At 42.0% G+C, this 18,494-nt stretch overlaps 2 protein-coding genes across 8 annotated transcripts in view; one reads left to right on the plus strand and one right to left on the minus strand.

The window, feature by feature from the left end:
- Positions 1-863, minus strand: part of SYT11 (synaptotagmin 11) — a 13,897-nt gene extending 13,034 nt beyond the window's left edge. For both annotated transcript variants that reach the window (XM_085313293.1, XM_085313291.1), the window contains exon 1: positions 444-863. In XM_085313293.1, coding sequence (XP_085169419.1) covers positions 444-477 — 34 coding nt within the window. In that variant the 5' untranslated portion in view covers positions 478-863. The remainder of the gene's footprint in view (positions 1-443) is intronic.
- Positions 643-18,494, plus strand: part of LOC146591165 (GON-4-like protein) — a 31,228-nt gene continuing 13,376 nt past the window's right edge. For 3 of the 6 annotated variants that reach the window (XM_085313282.1, XM_085313285.1, XM_085313286.1), the window contains exons 1-19: positions 643-737; positions 1,264-1,740; positions 3,859-4,080; positions 4,743-4,939; positions 6,828-6,902; positions 7,218-7,268; positions 7,668-7,718; positions 8,490-8,585; positions 8,831-8,935; positions 9,811-9,981; positions 10,851-11,043; positions 11,446-11,547; positions 12,288-12,328; positions 12,656-12,759; positions 14,857-15,055; positions 16,215-16,301; positions 16,826-16,997; positions 17,719-17,863; positions 18,082-18,232. In XM_085313282.1, the coding sequence (XP_085169408.1) occupies positions 1,290-1,740; positions 3,859-4,080; positions 4,743-4,939; positions 6,828-6,902; positions 7,218-7,268; positions 7,668-7,718; positions 8,490-8,585; positions 8,831-8,935; positions 9,811-9,981; positions 10,851-11,043; positions 11,446-11,547; positions 12,288-12,328; positions 12,656-12,759; positions 14,857-15,055; positions 16,215-16,301; positions 16,826-16,997; positions 17,719-17,863; positions 18,082-18,232 (2,613 nt within the window). In that variant the 5' untranslated portion in view covers positions 643-737; positions 1,264-1,289. Of the gene's footprint in view, positions 738-1,263; positions 1,741-3,858; positions 4,081-4,742; positions 4,940-6,827; positions 6,903-7,217; positions 7,269-7,667; positions 7,719-8,489; positions 8,586-8,830; positions 8,936-9,796; positions 9,982-10,850; positions 11,044-11,445; positions 11,548-12,287; positions 12,329-12,655; positions 12,760-14,856; positions 15,056-16,214; positions 16,302-16,825; positions 16,998-17,718; positions 17,864-18,081; positions 18,233-18,494 lie in introns of those variants that run through there. The other 3 variants (XM_085313284.1, XM_085313283.1, XM_085313287.1) reach the window with 3 other exon arrangements.

Genomic DNA, 18,494 nt, shown 5'->3' on the forward strand with positions numbered 1-18,494 from the left:
GGCGGCCGCCCCGGGCGGGGAGAGCCGCAGCCCCCGGCTCCCCGCGGAGGGCGGCGGGGGCTCCACCCAGCGCCCCCACCGCGGCGGGGCGGCTGAGGCCCGCGCTCGGGTTTGAGCTGGTTCCGCACCGCCTCGGCGGCTTGGGCGAGTCCTTGGAGCGGGGCCAAGTGCCAGTGGAGAGCGATGGGTATTGCCTGCTCCCGCGGGAAGTCTAACACCGAGGCCTGGTGCGGGGAAGCGGGGAGGGGAGCGGAGCTCGCCCGCCGGGACGGCTCGGCACGGCTCGTCTCCGCAGCGGGATGGCAGCGATGGCGCGGAGCGCGGCCAGGCCGCGGGGGAGACGAGACGCCGGGCAGGGCCTTGTTTCCAGGCTGCCCGCGGCGCGGAGGGGAGGGGAAAGGAAGAAGGGGCGCGAGGGATCCGTGTGGCCCGGCCCCACTCACCGAAGCTGGGGCGTACACTGGCGATTTCAGCCATGGTAGAGCCAGGCCGGCGCGGCGGGGATGCGGAATCCGGTGCAGATGTGCCCCGGCAGCAGCCCCCGCCCTGAGGATGCTCCACGCCCGGGATGCAGGAGCTGCCGACTGGTCCCGAGGCGGCGCAGGCCCCGCCCGGCGGCAGGCCCCGCCCCGCGCTCCGCCTTGCCACCACCCCGCGGTGACTCGGCAATGTCGGCGGCCAGGGCCATGCCGCGGGTCTGGATTTGGGCGGCGCGGCGGTTCCGGCATGCCCGACGGGTAGTGGTTAGGGTGTCTGTGCGGGCTCGCGGTGCCGCCAGCCCCTGCTGTGAGGGGAGCGCGAGCGAACCCTCCGCAGCCCGCGTCGGGTCGCGAGCGCCCAGCACCGCCGGGTTCCGCCCTCGCCGCCTGTGTCGGCGCCCGCCCGGCTGGCTATGGAGCGCGGGTGGCAGGGACGGGCGCAGCCTCCCAAGGGGGACGAGGCTTGAGGTCGGGGGGGGGAGGGGCTGAACGCAGTGGGGGGCTTTGCGGCTGGCTACGCGTTAAGATGGCGGTGGCGCAACTCCCACGTTCCCGGTGCCGTGATGGCGGCGCTCGCGGCGCTCTCCCTGCAAACATGGCGGCTGCGCGGCTTGCGCCCCAGGCAATATGGCGGCACGGCGCGTGCGCGGCGCGCGGGGCTCGAGGATGCTTCCGTTTCCTGCAGAGGGAGCGGGCCGGCGCGGAGGGGCCCGGACGGCCGGCGGGGGCCCGCGGCTCGTCCGCGGCGTTTCGTCTGTGACCAGCTGCTTTCGTTGTCTTCTAGGCCGGAGCTGGGGGATCGCTGGCGGGATGTCGCTCTCGCTGAAGATGCTGCCCTGCAAGAAGAGGAAAGCGGCAGTCGCGGGCCCGCAGAGCCCGCGGGAGCCAAGCTGCACTGGGGAGGAGCCGGCTGCGGCCGCAGAGCCGCCCGCGCTGGTGGAGCACTTCGAGGCAGGCAGGGCGGAGCCGCCGCCCGCGCCGCGGCGGCCCGGCAGGTCGGGGTCCGAGAAAGCCGCACCGCGGCTCGAAGGCGGCTCAGTTGTGGCGCCGGCCGATGGCGGCTGCTCCGCGATCAGCTCGACGGCAGGTCGGGCCACGGCGCTGCCCGCTGCTGCCAGGGCGCGGCGGGACCCCGCGGAGACCTTCCTCAAGGGCGGAAAGAGGCTCGCGGCGCGGGTGGCAGTGGGCCCCGCTCCCGACAGCGCTGGAGGTCGTCAGGCCGCCCGAGAGGCTCTACCTGCGCCCCAGTCTGCTGACGATGGTAAACGCCTAGAATTGCATCAAACACTCTTGCTTTTCGCCAGCTTTATGAGAAACCTTGCTAAATGTGTTCCTGAAGCACCTAAATGGTGCTGGCTTCTGCGGAGCGCACACAGGCACTGGTTTTGGCTCAACGGTGTGATTTCTGTTCACCGGTAAGGGTGAGCTGAGGAGGAGTTTCACAAACTGGTTTCTATGAAGCCTCTATTGTTTTTGATCTGAAGTGCTGAAATTAGCAAGCAGTCCATTTTTAGAGGTTTCCTAGGTTTTAGAGGTTTTTAGGTGCTTTGCTGTCTAAACATCGTAGAAGACTTAAGGAGGACTTAAGTCCTTCTACTCTTACTTGTCTTAATACTATCAAATGCTAAATGCTTTAGAAGTAGTTTCTTTATAATTTCCCATTTTTGTAATACTTGGCTTGACCTAAACAGTCATTTTTTTTTCAACCCTTACATAGAACTTCCTAGTTTTGTTCTTTTTGCAGTTTATCTTCTGTGGACCACGCGTAGCTTTGTCTTATGCAAGATATCTCACTATGACTAGTCTTCAGACAAGCCTTTATAAATACAGGATTTGGTTTGAAATAAGTTTCATTTTAGTTTTTAAAGTTAAATGTTTTGCTACTGATACGTAAAGCAAATATCTTTTGCTTTACATGAAAAGTGGTAAAAGTGCAAGCTATTTCTTCAAAAAAATACTATTTGCCGAGTTTTTATGTATATTTTGATTTTCAGAAGATCACTTTTCCAAAGACTTGAAAAATTCATTTAGCGTGGTGCTTGTACAGCAAACTGCTGCAATTCCTTACAAGAGCCTGTGTAAGCGGTATTTTTGTTAGCAGAAAGTTACCTATATTCTGTAATAAATTTTTGCAACTTCTGAGTTAGTGTAAAAAGCCTGGGGAAACCTTATTCTGAGATTTAGCTAGTGAAGCTGTGATAAGTGAGCTTGTATGAAAGATGGGAAGAATGTTTGTGAGCAAAACGATGCCAATTTTGTAGGTCCAGTCTACTGAAAGAAGTGGTTGTTCCTTTTCTTTCCCCATGTTGTTTATTCTGATGATCTTCCCATTTGCTGGCATGCATGTTTGTGTTCAGTGAGTTTGGGGAAATGATCTAGCCAAAAGCATGTATACGGGGGAGGTTCCTCTCATCTGGATCAGCTGACTGATGTGCTTTACTGCCTGGCTGTGCAGATAGCTGTGCCAGCACAAAGCAGGAGAAAATGCTGTGATACGGGTGCACTTTGTTTGTTTGTTTAGGTGCTAGTTCTTGCACCTTTTCGTGCTAGTTCAAGGTGTTCTTGAAACTTCAGTTTTAGGTGATCTGCTGATCACCTTTAGCTCATCTAACTACATGCTGCAGCAGAGAGGGGAGGCCTCTTCCTTGTTACCCAGAGGATAGAGTAGTCTCTGGTTCTTGTGCTACTATGTGGAGGATGGAAATTTGATGGAAAGCTGCCCTTTGTAAAGGGAGGAGCATAGAACAGTGGTCAGTTTTTGGTCAGGCCTGCATAACCTCTAGGACTGTGCAGAATAGCAGTAGGAAGGGTGTGTGGCTACCCTTTTCAGCAGCAGTGTGCTCTTAAATTAGCCTAAGGTGGCCTTGAAACTACATCCTAAAGTTGTGGTCGAGTATGCTATTCTGGTTGCAAATAAAGTATCCGAGAAATGGAATGCCTGCCCCTAGCTGTTCGTTTTTGTGGTTGCAATTCTGTTTGTACAACAGGGAATGAGACTACACTTTAAACAAATCATTGGTCTTTTTTATGATTGGATCGCTTTACAGATTCACTTTTGAGCCTACCTATGCAAAATTGATGAATCAAATAATGGAGGGAGCAAGACTGAAATAGCTGAGGGCCAAGGTCTCTTAGCTTGTGTTTGTTCCCGTCAGAATAGTAGCAGGGGACCCTTTTTGAAATGTTTCTCTTGTCTGAATTGCTTTGCTAGGCTAGGTTAGGGAGCAGCTACTTGTGCAGTTGATTTAACGGATTTGAATTGGCCACAACAGCTTTTTGTAATGTAGCTACATTTGGTGAGCTCTTAACCTTGCCTGACTGTGCCTGTATGGCATATCTGACTGAAACCTAATACATAATGCCTAATACCTCGTTACAGAGCAAGCTACTAAACAGCATACAGAGGAAGAAGTAGGTTTGCAGAGAGATCCATATCTGACTGACAGCCATTCTGCAGTGCAGGAGTTTCCACTGAGATGTTCTTTGCAGCTGGCAGTTAGAAATCCTGCCGTGATGAAGCCACTGAAGAACACCAGAGCTGGTGAGTGGCCCCTGCAGACTGATGAGGAAAATGAGGATGTTGGGCTGTTTATTCCATTGGGTAAGCTTTGTGTGAGGAACAGATCTGTGAGTTTAATACGGTAGATATGGAACTTGAAAGTGTCTACACCGTGAGAAAGGGCTGTTTAAGTGCAACAGCTTCTGAAGTTTTCATCCTGCATTTTGTAACACTGTGGCTAAATAAACTCCTGGCATCCAAATGAAACGCTGGAGCTGATCTCTGCAATTTTCAGTCGCTAAAAACATCATTGTCCTTTAGAGGAAGTTATGATTCATTCTTTGCCCCAAGTCAGCAAAACACTGCTGCTTGGGACACGGTTTTAAGTTCTAGAAACTGTAATCTGTTTTTACTCAGGGTGCCTGAATTTTTGCAATTGTTTCTAAGCTTGACTTCAGACTTAAAACAGCTCCTGGAAAAGTGATGAAAGAACTGCTGAGACTGTCGAATACATAACCTCTATTTACTTGACTAATGTGACTCATTCAGATTGTGCAGAAGTTGAATCCTCCATTTAAAAGACTACAGTCTAACCATTGTGGCCATTTGCATTTGGAAGATTTTTTTTTTGTATCAACTGTCAGAAAGCTGCTGCCACTTCCTTATCTACAGAATTCCAGCTCCTTTTTAGTCACATACAGTGTGAATGTGCTATATATGAAGTATCTGAATGTTTAGACTTAATTTTTATCGTTAATTTTCAGAGGAGCAAGATGGAGAGGATATTGAGAGGAGGAAGAGGAAGAGGAAAGCAACCAAGCGGAAAAGAGAAGGAAAAAGTCAAGAAGAGGAGGGATCTTTGTCTTGTGACATCAAGCTAGATGATACCCTTGATCGCACCTTAGAAGACGGTGCCAAACAACATAATCTGACAGTTGTCAATGTGCGAAACATTCTGCATGTAAGTGTAGTGGGATTATGGCTTAGTATAAGAAATGGAAAATCAGCCAGCTGTTTGTTTAAGTGTGATCTGGACTTGGGTGTAATGTGTATGGTAGCACTTGATTTCGTGAACAGAGAAGACTTAGTACTGTCATCCACATCCTACGTACCTCCTATAAAAAAGAGAGTCGTGTAGTACATGTATAAGTTATCTAGATCTGGGTTTGTTGTTAGTAAGTATTGATCCCTGCTTTCCATTTGTTTACGATAGCAGACGTATCTGTTTTACTGTACCATAATAGCACTAGCAAGGGTAGTTGAACTAAAATGCATGCTTCTGAATACAGATGAAAAGACATAGACTGGGAATTCATTTCCTGTTTTGAGTGAACTGTTTTGTGGTAAAGTCCTGATGAAAATCTGGTGATGATGTTGATAGAATCATAGAATCGCAGAATCAGCAGGGTTGGAAGGGACCTCTGGAGATCATCTGGTCCAACCCCCCTGTTCAGGCCGGGTCACCTAGAGCGTGTTAGACAGGTTTGCATCCAGGCGGGCTGTGAATATCTCCAGAGAAGGAGACTCCACAACCTTTCTGGGCAACCTGTTCCGGTGCTCTGTCACTCGCACAGTGAAGAAATTCCTCCTCACATTCAGGCAGAACTTCCTGTGGTTCAGTTTTTGCCCATTGTCTCTTGTCCTATCACATGGGACAACTGAAAAGAGTTTTTCTCCGTCCCCTTGACGCCTTCCCTTCAGGTACTTGTACACATTGATAAGATTCCCCCTCAGTCTTCTCTTCTCCAGGCTAAACAGGCCCAGCTCTTGCAGCCTTTCCTCATAGGGCAGGTGCTCCAGCCCTCTGATCAKCCTCGTAACCCTGCGCTGGACTCTCTCCGGTAGCTCCGCGTCTCTCTCGAACTGGGGAGCCCAAGTGCATAGACATGCACTTCTCATGATTAATGAGCCCCACCTAAATCCATCACGCAGCTTCCAATTAGAAAGGAACTTTGAGAAGAATATCCACGCTGTCACAGCTTCTAATTCTGTACAGAAGTGCTTAAATGTAGATTTTGGTTTATGACATGGTTGAGTGTGGAGAGCAACAGTGTTTATTTTCCCACGGCATTTCAGTACCGTTCTAATCCAGACAATCTCGGGTATTTTCCCTTTTTACCATCCATGTAGCAAATAACYTGGAGACTGCCATGACCCTTCCTTTGGGCATATTCACCCGTTGTTTTTGTGTAAGTGCCATAAGTTAATGCGTTCATCTATCATGTGGCACCGTTGAAGGGCTGTGAATATCTCAGAGTTGTTTACCTTTCCTGGAACGTCGTGGTGGTGGCATTCAGAAAGCGTATTTGCTGGTACGAGGTCTCTTTCCTCCCATATTTCTTGTGTTTCTTTTCAGATACACCTGATGTTCTCTGAAGTAGCACAATGTTTCAAAGGGTAGATTATTGCATACTTTTTCTTTGGGATTAGACCTTTACTATTTTAGAAACCAATGAGTGACATAAAGATTTCAATTTTTCTGTTGCAGCTGCATAGCAGCGTTTCTCATGTGGCTGAGACCAGCATGTTTTACTGATTATGTGATAAGAGGAAGGGGAAACTGGTGTGGGCTTTTCTTTAGACCATTTTGTGTTTCCTGCTGCGTGAAAGCTCTTGAGCATTTGTGTAGAATGCAGTGCAAATGTTCTTGTCATTGCTATGCTCACTTTACGTTTTCTTGTCCCGTCGTTGAGTAATATTTTTTATTATAGTGTAATTACAACATATTCTGTAAATGGATTCTGTTGTAAATGGATTCTCTTTCCATTGTGTTCCCAGTTGGTTTATTTCAGTCTTAACAAACAGAATGTAAAGGAGACTTTTTAAAAATAAGAATTATGTTTCTGCAGGAAGTGATCACAAATGAGCATGTAGTTGCCATGATGAAAGCAGCTATCAGCGAGACGGAGGATATACCTTTGTTTGTAAGTAAAAGCATTATATGTTGTTGTCTATCCAAATGCATGATACTCCGCCTGTCCATGATGTTGYAGGGAGAGAACAGATAGCATCGTGATTTACATTTCGTTAACAGATTTGGCACCAGGATGAAGCGAGTAGTATCTATGTGTGAGTATTAATTATTAGTAAACAGAACTATCAGGGGTTATTTCCCGTCACATCTAAAGGACAATGAGCTTAAAAATAAGAGGAGGCTTCTAGTAAAGAGTTATTGGGAAAAAGTTTGCAGTTAAAGAAAACAGTTAAACAAGTTGCACTTTTGTCTTTTAAACTCTCAGGAACCCAAAATGACTCGCTCCAAGCTGAAGGAAGTTGTGGAGAAAGGAGTGGTATGTCATCTGCTTTTACTGTTGCAACACTTCCCCCACCCCACGATGCAATGCAGCTGTTCTCTGATTATTGGGACTCCTAAGTGTAAAACAAGCTTTTATGTAACTTATGCTTAAAAAGAAAAGATAAATTCTGTGCGTGTATTTTTTTTCGTACAACTATGTAGAAAAGAATTCCTTTTAGCAGGATAGAACCAGATCGGAGAGAGAAAATGTAGTATGTTGACAGTATCTGCTATACCAAAGTTACTGCCTGTAGAGATCACCAGAGCAGTTTAGAACGCATTTGTTTGAAGTTTGTTGTTACTTGGCTATTTTGGAGAGCAAAATCTCAAGCTCAAGTACTCATTCATTTCAATACTGTGTACGAAACAGCCAATCTGTATTTGCTGTTTTCAGGTGATTCCAACATGGAATATTTCTCCAATCAAGAAGGCAAATGAGGTAAAGGTAAGTGAATGACTGCTGGGAAACTGAAGAAGATGCTGGAGGTGCCCCGCTGAGCAGGGAGTTTTTTGAATGGGTGGAGCAGACTTGTGTCTGGCCTCCTACCTCTCTAGCGCAGATGGTGTACTTCTCATGAGGAGCACTGTACACAGGGTATGCAAAGCAGGACAAGGCAGTTAATATAGCTGTTGATGGACAGGGAGCCCAGAAGAGCTCCTTATAGGGAAAAGAGGAAGTATAGAAGGTGATGACATGCCATGAGAAGTGATCTCTCCTGGGTGGTCAGCTACCCGTTTTGTTACATCCCAGGTCTCACGCTGCAAGGCCCTCCTCCCTGGGCTGGTTTTACATATTGTAGGTCTGCCTGGAAATGCAGCCTAGAACTCAGCTCATTAGCCAGAGCACTGCCTACTCAAAGGTTTACAGTCTAGGCTTAGACAGAATTCAGCGAGTGGGTGTAGTAGAGACCAATGGTAGTTCAAGTTCTAGAAACATGTCTTAGAGATGGCAGCTGCTCATGCAATGCCTCCGTCATATAAATGCTAAATCATTTGTGTCTGTTCATGCACCTTTTCAAATCACTTACTTTGTTTTATTAATCTTAATAAAATAATTTCTTTGGTTTTGTCAGCCTTTTTCTGTACTATACTTCCTCTCTGAAATGCAATGTATTTCCTCAGTTGTTACAAATATTTGATCTGATTGTGTACCATTATAGCATAACCCTTTATTTTACTTGTAAAAGCTTGTCATCTCTTTTCTGGTCTGCTGCAGCCCCCTCAGTTTGTGGACATTCCTCTTGAGGAAGATGATTCATCTGATGAAGAATACCAGCCTGAAGATGAGGATGAGGATGAGACTGCAGAAGAGGTAAGCATAACTTGTACAGAGATCTAGTCTCGTCATCAGGGAGTTGCCTGCGTTTTTACCTGAGGCAGTAGAATGCTCTGTTTTAACACATTAAGACCTTTAAATCATCCCAGACCACCTAGTAATTTTTCTTCAATGTTATATTATTCATTTGGCTGAAAACATGTCTTTGGAATATTAGTCAAAACAGGATTTGATTGTGGTGTAATTGTTTGATTGTTTTCTGTTTCTCTCTGGCACTACAGAGCTTACTGGAAAGTGATGTAGAGAGCACTGCCTCTTCTCCTCGGGGAGCAAAGCGATCTAGGACAAGGCGATCATCTGATGAAGAGGGAGGGGTGCTCTGTGAGGTAAACTTCACAACAGTTTTTACTTTCTTAGAAGACAGCCTTCATTCATTATTCCTAAATTACTAATGAGGAAGAAAAAAATATATGTAAATACTTAATGGCAGGCTGACATTACAGGTGTTATATGGATTTGGGGACCCATTGCAGTGATTTTTGTATAAGCAATTAAGTGCAACTCTTACAGAAAGAGGTTAGTCCTAAATAAACAGCAGTACTTGGGGGAAAAAAACAAACCAAAACAATGGCAATAGAGACAACCTGCACTTCTTCAGATGATGATTATTTTTCTGATTATTTTTGAGAGCAGTTCAGGGAACAGTGTCTCCTGTGCTTGGCCCAGGAGGACAGTGCTTTAGATGAAAGCATAAGGATATTAGCGGTGTCTGTATGCACTGTCAGATCACTGGAAGGCATGTGGGCATTGTGTTAAGAGCAGAAAGTGACTGAATGTCAGTAGACAGGAATGAGAAAGTAACTTTGAGAATTGAACATTGGCATTGGAGCAGTCTAAGGGAACCAGACGAAGCAGCGGTAATGTACTGATATTACTACATTTCACTCACCGTGGGTTTGGTTTTGGGAGAGTCAAGAATGTGCCACAAATACTAGTGTTCAGGTTTATCAGCTCTAGTAATGCTGAGACCGATAATCAAATTTTCCAAATGTATCCTTCCCTGCAAGTCTTTGGGTAGTAAATTCATTGTATACTTTCTGAAAAGCAAGTGTAATGTGAGGAATCCATTTCCTTCTGCGAAGCATTATTCTTATTTATATTGTGCCAGAGTCAGGTCAAACAGAAAAAAAAATGACTTATCTTGTCCTTGGAAATTTATATTCTAAATAAAACCTTTTAACACAAAGGTCTTTTTAATTAGACGGAGAAGGTCACTACACCTGTTGTTAGACATATTAGTGCTGAAGTAGTTCCCATGGGACCTCCACCACCTCCTAAACCAAAGCAAAGCAAAGACAGCACATTCATGGAGAAACTGCATGCAGTGGATGAAGAACTGGCTTCAAGCCCAGTATGCATGGATTCCTACCAGGTAACATATCTGGGGATGCTGCAGTAGTGATTTTTTTTTTTTCATTTAATTTTATTTTATTTTTAGCTCAAGTAAAAATAATTTAGAAAGAAGGTAGCTTTCTGATATTCTCTGCTTGACATGCTACTACATTCTGCTCTCATTTTTATAAATACAAATAATGAGTTGAATCTGTGTAGTGTATAGGAGGAAAAACTCAAAACTCAAGAGTCAAGTAGCTGTCAGTAAAGAATTATTAGTGATGTGTACTTTTAATTTCTTGAATGCTAACTATACTTTTGTGTTATGCTCATACTTTTCTCAGTTCTGTTGTTGTAACCATTAAATGTAATCCTATGATATTTGTATAATTAGTATATTTTTCCTTTTTAAAGATATCCTGTCAACTTAGTTGTGTTTTGCAAGCAAATACACTATTAATACTTGAGGCAGCTTGGTTGTGAATGAAACTACTATTCCATATTAATAATGAGAAAACTATTACTGATCCTTGTTACTATGCAAGGGTAAGGAGTTGTGAAGAAACAGTCCTGCACTGCTGCTCAGGAAAAGATTATTATAGTTAAAGAAGTCAAGCAGAGTAGAATGTTAAAGAGTCAAATATTGCAAGCGAAGAGAGCTTTCTAGGTCAATGTACAGTTTTGCGTGAGGTAAATTATGAAGAATATTTCTATAATCAGTATAAAAATGCAGTAGCTAGAGTAATGAAAGCTTGGCTTTGACGGAGTACCAAAATAAATGACTTCTGTGGCAAGAATCTAGTGTCTTTGGTATTGGATTTTTGGCCAGGCTGAAAACCCTACTGTCAGAGAAACTGGAAAAATAGTGGAGAAATTGTAATTCCATTGTGCTTTTTATTCATGTTTCAGTCTCTGGAAGACAGTCTCATTGCCTTCCGAACACGATCAAAGAGACCGCTGAAAGATGTTCCTCTTGGTCAGCTGGAGGCTGAGCTCCAAGCCCCAGATATTACACCAGATATGTATGACCCCAATACGGCAGATGATGAGGAATGGAAAAGGTGGCTTGGAGGACTCATGAATGACGATGTGGAGAATGAAGGTACGTGACAGATTTGTTGTCGTTTTTGTTGTTGTTCATTGGATTTGGTGATTGCATTGAAAGCCTGGAGCTTTTTCTTTCCATTTATACGTAATATACATGATACATGATGGCTCGTTTAGTAATGCGGATGTCCGCTGTCAAGCTTTCCTTGCCTTTCATGAGGGCATGAAAGCTTTTCTAAATGGGAATGGCTACAAGCAAGGATACCAATAGTTTGACTTGAAAAGAAGGTGGTCTTGATATTGCTTTCATAAAAATGAATAGATTGCTAATTTCAAATGGTACTCCTAGTCCTCTTTCTGTCAGGCAATAAACTAAATGCTTTTCCTCTTGGTTACGGAAATCTTCCTGGTCTTGGTGGTGCAGAGGAATGAGATTACAAAACGTATTTATTATTAGATGAAGCAGATGATGATGATGATCCTGAATACAACTTCCTGGAAGATCTGGATGAACCAGATACAGAAGACTTCAGAAATGATCGTGCTGTGAGAATTACTAGTAAGTCCTTCAGGAACCCCAGTGGCTTTCTTGTTAAGATTAGTAACTCATTTTTCAAAGTGAGAGTTCTGCTGCAAAGATTTTGCATTGAAGGTAATTAAAAAAAAAAAAAAGAAAAAAAATCCAACAACAACAAAAAAACCAATCCTCCACCTACTTACGGACTTGAACTGCTCTTTTCTATAGAGCTATCTTTCTATGAATACATGAAAGGATCAAGCCAGAATTACTGTCCTATCAGATGCAACTTTACTCCATAGCAAACAATAAAGAATCAAACTTAAGACAGTAGGACGGTAAAACTTAAGACAGTCTTTCAAAAAGTTTCAGCCACGTCAGAAATTGAGTGCCTGCCTCCTGACTTGAGTATAATTAAATTTTCTGTGACTCGTTACAATCTGAGTTAGCAGATTTATGAATGTATCACTTACCATTCTGTTAATAAAGCGTAATAATTTTAGGTCTTATTATAGGTTGGCATAATTTTAAGTTTAATTGTAATTTTTTTTTTCCTTTCCTATATATTTGAAGCAGAAAGTTCTCTCCAAGTCTGTTAACTGAAATTTTCTGGGGCCCAGCCGTAAGGAGGAATATCCTTCCTTTCTGGCCCTCTTTGTTTGCAAGAGGGGATTACACTTAGCAAGAGAGATTGCTTCAACAGCTTGGCATTATGAGAGGATTGCTAAGTGTTTTTTGGAAAAAAAAAGAAGCTTCATGTGTCTTTTTAATTTTACTTGCAGAAAAGGAAGTGAATGAACTGATGGAGGAGCTGTTTGAGACAGTAAGTGATAAATTGGGCTTAGCACTGAGGAATAGACCTGACTCAAATTTGACATGAAATTTCTGAAGCTGTAAAGGGAGACCTCTGTAAGATGAGCAGTGCTGAATATGTGATAAGGTGCTGTACTAATAAAAGTGTAATTTTTTTGAGTCACTTTTTTTTGGGAAGGAACTAATACAAGATCTTCTGTAATCCCCTAGCAAAGATTAAAGTATTTGCCAAGAGCGTCAGTAGTGCCTCATGGTGAGCTCTGAACTGAAGACAGTTGGTGTTAAATGTGTCTTGTGAGATTTCTGTTCCTGACTGCTGCTGCACATTTCTTATCAGTTTCAGGATGAGATGGGTTTCTCAAACATGGAGGATGAAGGTCCAGAAGATGAAGATAATGTCACAGAGTCACGGCCAAATTTTAATACACCACAGGCACTTAGGTAGGATCATTTGGTTATGGTATTAGAAAAAGTAAATAATAATGCCATAATGATAAACTTATTTGCCTACAGCTGTAGTCTGCCATCCTCCTAAGAAGGTGCTGCCTTTTCAGAATAGATTGCTGTTTTGGTTGATCTCAGCCATTTCATTTATTAGAGTGAACACCTGCCTTTACCTCCTTTCTTGTCCCTCTACATCTTTCACCCTTGCTTGACTTCACTGATAGCGATTCAGCTGAGGAAGATGATGACAATAACGAAAATGTAACTCTTCACAAAGAGGCGGCAAGAACACCTACAATAAAACATTCGTGTCAGGTGTTTGGTCTCAGATGAAATGACTGAGGTCTCCCAAAACAATGATCTGTTCTGAAAAGGCAGCATCTCCCATTGACGGTCCTGCTTCTGCCTCTTGAATCTCTACATTATATATACCATTCCTCAGTATTTAACTTGCATGTATTTCTGAAGTCCTTGCACATATCCCCCCTTTATTACACTAACTGTCAGAGAGAAATTGCTTCACTGTTTAAGTCACTTGCTTCATCTTTTAAACTAACAACAGTTAAGATAGTCCTGATTATTGATGATAAAACTTCAAAACAATGGATAGAGAAGAAGTGGATAGTGGGATGTTGCTGTGTATATTTTTGCTAATAAGCTCTGGAGGAACTGATTTGATCAAGTGTGTGCCTACCTTTTATTTTTTTTAAGTAAACAATTTGGACATAATGATAACCTTTTGTAAGGAAAAGCACTGCGTAAGATTGCTGAGGCCTAGGTCTGAAACAACTATTAAGCCTAGAAGTTAGCTTTTGATGACTGTTGGAATGGATTGTTCTTGAAATAATGCTTTGAAGAGGAAAGGCTCTTGGTTGACCATGTGTTTATTTTTAGATATTAATACTTTTCTATTTAATGAATGACAGAAACTGGCTGAAAGCAAGCTGTGTTATGAATGGTGTCTCCTTGTTTATGGGGCAGATCAGCTCAAGATCAAGCTGCATCTGTTTGGGAAAGGAGCTAAAATGACGGCTGGATTTTTTTCTGCCACTCTCTCTGGATGAGTAGTACTAGAGAAGAGTGTAGCAGTTCCTTAACCAGCTACAGACTAAAAGCAGGAAAATCTTACCTTCTTGCTTGCTGTTTATATGTGTTTGTCTTTGATAATGGCTAGTTGTATTCATCTTTATTTGATGGGTAGTTTCTCTCAAATGTTTCTTCCCAGTTTTATTTGTATATGGATTTGTTGAAGTTTGAGGATGTTGTTTTGTGGCAAAATGTTTCCGGTGTTTTTTTGTTTTTATGATACCTTGTATGAGGTGAATTTTGGAACATTTATAACTGACTTCAGGCCAATTCTAGCAAAGAAAGGTGACTGCTAGCAGAAGTCATATAGGAGAATGTTAATTGGTACAGCTGAAGTAAATGAAAATGTGTCATAAGGTAGGGGGCCATTTGAAGCTATTTTTGAAAAGTCAGGAATACGTACATCCCCCCCTTTTTTTGCTAGAGTAGCAATTATTACTGTAGTATCAACAGCTGTCCAATGGAGTAGTAGGTAACATTTAAAAAAGAAAGAAATTAGTCACAGTATCTGAGTTGGTGTGTGATCTTCTTGGAGATCATCGTGGTAATATGCCATGTATAACACCTTGGTTTAAGGGTTGGGTTCAGACCTTGCCAGATGCTATAATTTTAGTAGGATTGGTTCTACTGTATTGTAGATTCACTTAGATCCTGACTACCATTGACTGTTTTGAAGCACTTCAGTAGAACAAACATGGAGTATTATTGGGAATGGTAGTCAAGAATTTTAACTTTGCTTAGAATAAACAGTTGCAGCATTGCATCCCAGAACTACATCAATCCTATAGTAGAGTAAAAGGTTCTTATACAAGCCAGCTTTATTCTGGGGTTTTTGCTTGTTTTTTTTGTTGGTTTTTTTTTTCCTTCAAGTTGAAGTATGCTATCAAAGCAAGTGGTGCAGGGGGCGATGGCTCTTAAACCATAATAGATATTAAAATGTTTTAATTGATTCTGAAAATTATTATATCATATGCTTACCATAATTCTGTCTGCCTGATCTCAAAACAGATTTGAAGAGCCTCTGGCCAATTTACTGAATGAACAACATCGGACAGTGAAGGAACAACTTGAGCAGTTGAGAATGAAAAAGTCTTCAACGAAACCACCGCAAGAGACAGAGAAATCAAAACCTCAAAATGAGAAGCCATTCCAAAGCCTTGTTCTGGATAGCATGCAAAGAAAGAGGCTCCAGCAGCAAATGCAGCAGGTAATAAAAAATATTACCGAGTTTATTAACTTAATGGACATTTACTATATACTGTATTGGGGGGAAAGCCAGTGGTACAGCAAGCACTTCAACGTGTTTCTTTTAGGAATTAGTTGAAAGTGCTATGTTTGAAGCTGCAGCTTTAGTAGATGATATTTGCATGCTGCTGTCTGATTCTGCATCAAAAGTCATTTCAAATTGTATGTGGGAAGTAGAACTTATCTTTTGGGCGTCTCTGCCGATGTTTTGGGCGTCTCTGCCGATCTTATGTGAGATAGCGGTCTCAGCAATGATCGAATTCTGACTGAAATCACTAATTTGTCAAAGTTCTGTTTTCACATACAACTTTACTACTTCCTGAGAATGTTCCTCTTGACGTAGTTGAGATTCCTCTGTCTCCACAAAACTATGCAGAAATTCACTTTGAAACATTTCAAAAGCTGTCTGGAAGTGGGAGAGAGGTGGGAAAGAAGCTCACTTGAGTGTTGTTTGTTTGTTTGTTTTTGAGTCCCCCCCCATATCCATACAAAGCTGAAGAGGCCTTCTTTTCAGAACTAGAGACTTACCGTCAGATCAATCTCGTGAGGGCAAAGTGCATTCGTTTTGCATGAATTTGACATAAGTACTAACGAGAAACAGCTTATTATTCTGCATACCTAATACAGTGTAATTTCTCGATCTGTAGCGTCAAGGAAAGGACCCAGATCTCTCAAACATGGCTCTTAAGCTAGACTTGTAGAGTATATGACCTTTTTAGTTTTTCAACTGTGAAGCRAGATATGCGGTGTTTGAATGTGTGCATATGGGGAGTTGACTGCTGAAGCCATGGTGTTACAGCTTGCTTAAGAAATGCTTAAATATTTAATTAGAGAAAATATCCTTTCTGTATTTACTGTTAATGGTATGAGATTTGTACACAAACGTTAAGAATTTGCCCTGAGACTTAAACAGATGGTGTGTTCAAAATCTCTATGGTATCAAAGGTAGCTTTATAAAAAGTTTCTGAGTGTGGTTATTAAAGTTTCCCATCAGTTTTCTATTGTTTAAAAGGTATTTTTTAGACAGAAGCTGGTTTTGGGGAGGCTTGGGAGATATTTCTTGCACCTCTGCACTTATATGAACTGAAAAAGATCYAATTTTTCTGGTTTTATTCTTTCAGCATGTTCAGCTTCTGACTCAAATCCATCTTCTTGCGAGTTCTAACCCTGCTTTAAATTCAGAGGCCAGTACCACCAGGATGTTTTTGGTAAGGATATGTTTAAAATCAGAGCTACATTAATTTTAATGATAACTGGTTACTGGAGATATTTTTAGAGCTTAATTTTTTTAATTGGTCCCATTGAAATGGACTTCCACCTTTAAAAAGGGAATCTATCGTTAGTGTATTATTAACGTGCTCAGTACTTGCAGAAATAATTTACACAGTGTTGACTAATAACGGTGCTTTGAATTGACATGCGTTCGTATTTTTGTATTGTTTTCTTGGAAACACTGAAAACAAAGCTCAAAAAATACAACTTCTGCAATTAGTGAACATTCTGCAACCTTGAAAGGGTCTAGAAAGTCAGAGAATTAGTACTATCAGACCAAAATAAAAAAGACCTTTTATTGCTGCTAGATTGGTAATGCTCAAAAATAAGACAGAGGATACTCTTTTATGCCTGTTGTTATAATGCGGTAATGCAAAAAACAAAAGCTTGTCTATTAATGTGATCTTGCCTTGCATTTGAAATATTTAAAAAAAAACTTATTCTGTGTTTGACTTTGCAGAGTGAGCTGAGTAACTTTGCTCACAGCTCTACGCTCCTTCGTCAGTCACTCAATCCTAAGTTTCAAACGATGTTCCAGCCGTGTAACTTGAAGGGAGCGCTGCAGCTCATTGAAGATTTTCATGCCCAAGTCCAAGTTGACTGGAGCCCTCGCAAATCCGTGAAAAAGAGTAGTATGTTTTTGAAGGGACATGAGGAGGGAAAGGATTTGCAATGAGAGTTATTTCATGCTATGAATCCTTCAAATAAGATATAGCCCAGATTGTTTTCTATTTGAAATGTAATTTTCTTTTCTAATACTTTGTAAGGTATTTTTAGACAAAAATATCAACATTGACTGCCTTATGACTTCCTAAACGTGAAACACAGCAAAGCATATATGAACTGTAGACTTTGACTTTCATTTGACGTCATAGTCCTGTAATTCATTGTCCTGCAGATAATACTTCTAGCTGCAGAGGTCCATCAATAAAGTTATGAAACTGTACATAAATATTCAAATATGTTAGTTTACACATCAAGGAGCTGTTCCCTTGATTGGAACATACTTTTTCCTGCCTCTCTACGTCAAATACTCTGAACTGTTGGCTTGAAATGATTTGGTTTGTGATTTTTTTTTTTTTTTTTCCTGCTGACTAGAGGGTGAACATACCTGAAATAAGCTTTTCACAAGTTGAATTGAAGAGGAAAGGGAAAAGAAAAAAGATAAGAATGTTTTGCCAGTCCAAATTAGAGAGCAAAAAATAAGAAACATGTACATTCTGAAGTACCAGGTAGAAAGTGATAGAGTATTTGCAGCGAAAGGAATAACAGAGTAAGTTTTTACAGATTGGTAGTGAATAATAGTATTTCCCCATGAATGTGACTATCCTCATCTGTCAATTTGTTTCACAGCCAATGAATTTCCATGTTTACCAAAGCAAGTGGCATGGATTTTGGCAACAAGGAGAGTCTTTATGTATCCAGAGTTACTGCCGATATGTTCCTTGAAAGCAAATCCTCCGCGGGACAAGATTATCTTCACCAAGGCAGAGGACAAGTAGGTGCTTAGAATTATTGAATAAAATGTATACAAATTATTATTATTATTATTATTATTATGTTGTATGGAGAACAACCAGGATGCAAACTTTTGGGCATATGTGTGTATTGTGGAACAGAGCATCCAAACAGCAATCTGGAGTGCTTTCTAAAAGATGCATATTTTTTTTCTTTTCTTTCCCTTCTCTCCTCCATCCCTTTCTCCCTTTTCTTCAGTTTATTAGCTTTAGGCCTGAAACATTTTGAAGGGACAGATTTTCCAAAGCCTTTGATCAGCAAGTATCTTTTACCAACAAAAACTGCCCACCAGCTGACAGTGCGAATCAAGAATCTCAATATGAATCGAGCCCCTGATAATATCGTCAGAGTGAGTGACATGTTCAGATGATGTTTTGGTGTTTTTCAGATGTGTCTGTCTCCCTGTTATTGGTCATACAAAAAGAGATTTTTTTATTATTATTTATTTATTTATTATTATTATTTTTTTAATTCCAAGGACCTTTTCTGTATCTGTGCTTGCACTTTCTTAAAATGTGATCCTTTAATTAGGGATAAGGACTCCTTCAGAAAGACTTCCTCCTCTTTATTTTGCAAGTACTTTAATTACTGTTTTGAAATGCTTAAAGCTA

This window comes from Rhea americana, unplaced genomic scaffold (assembly GCF_003343005.1).
Source record: "Rhea americana isolate MKP2758 unplaced genomic scaffold, rheAme1 scaffold_382, whole genome shotgun sequence".
NCBI lineage: Eukaryota > Metazoa > Chordata > Aves > Rheiformes > Rheidae > Rhea > Rhea americana.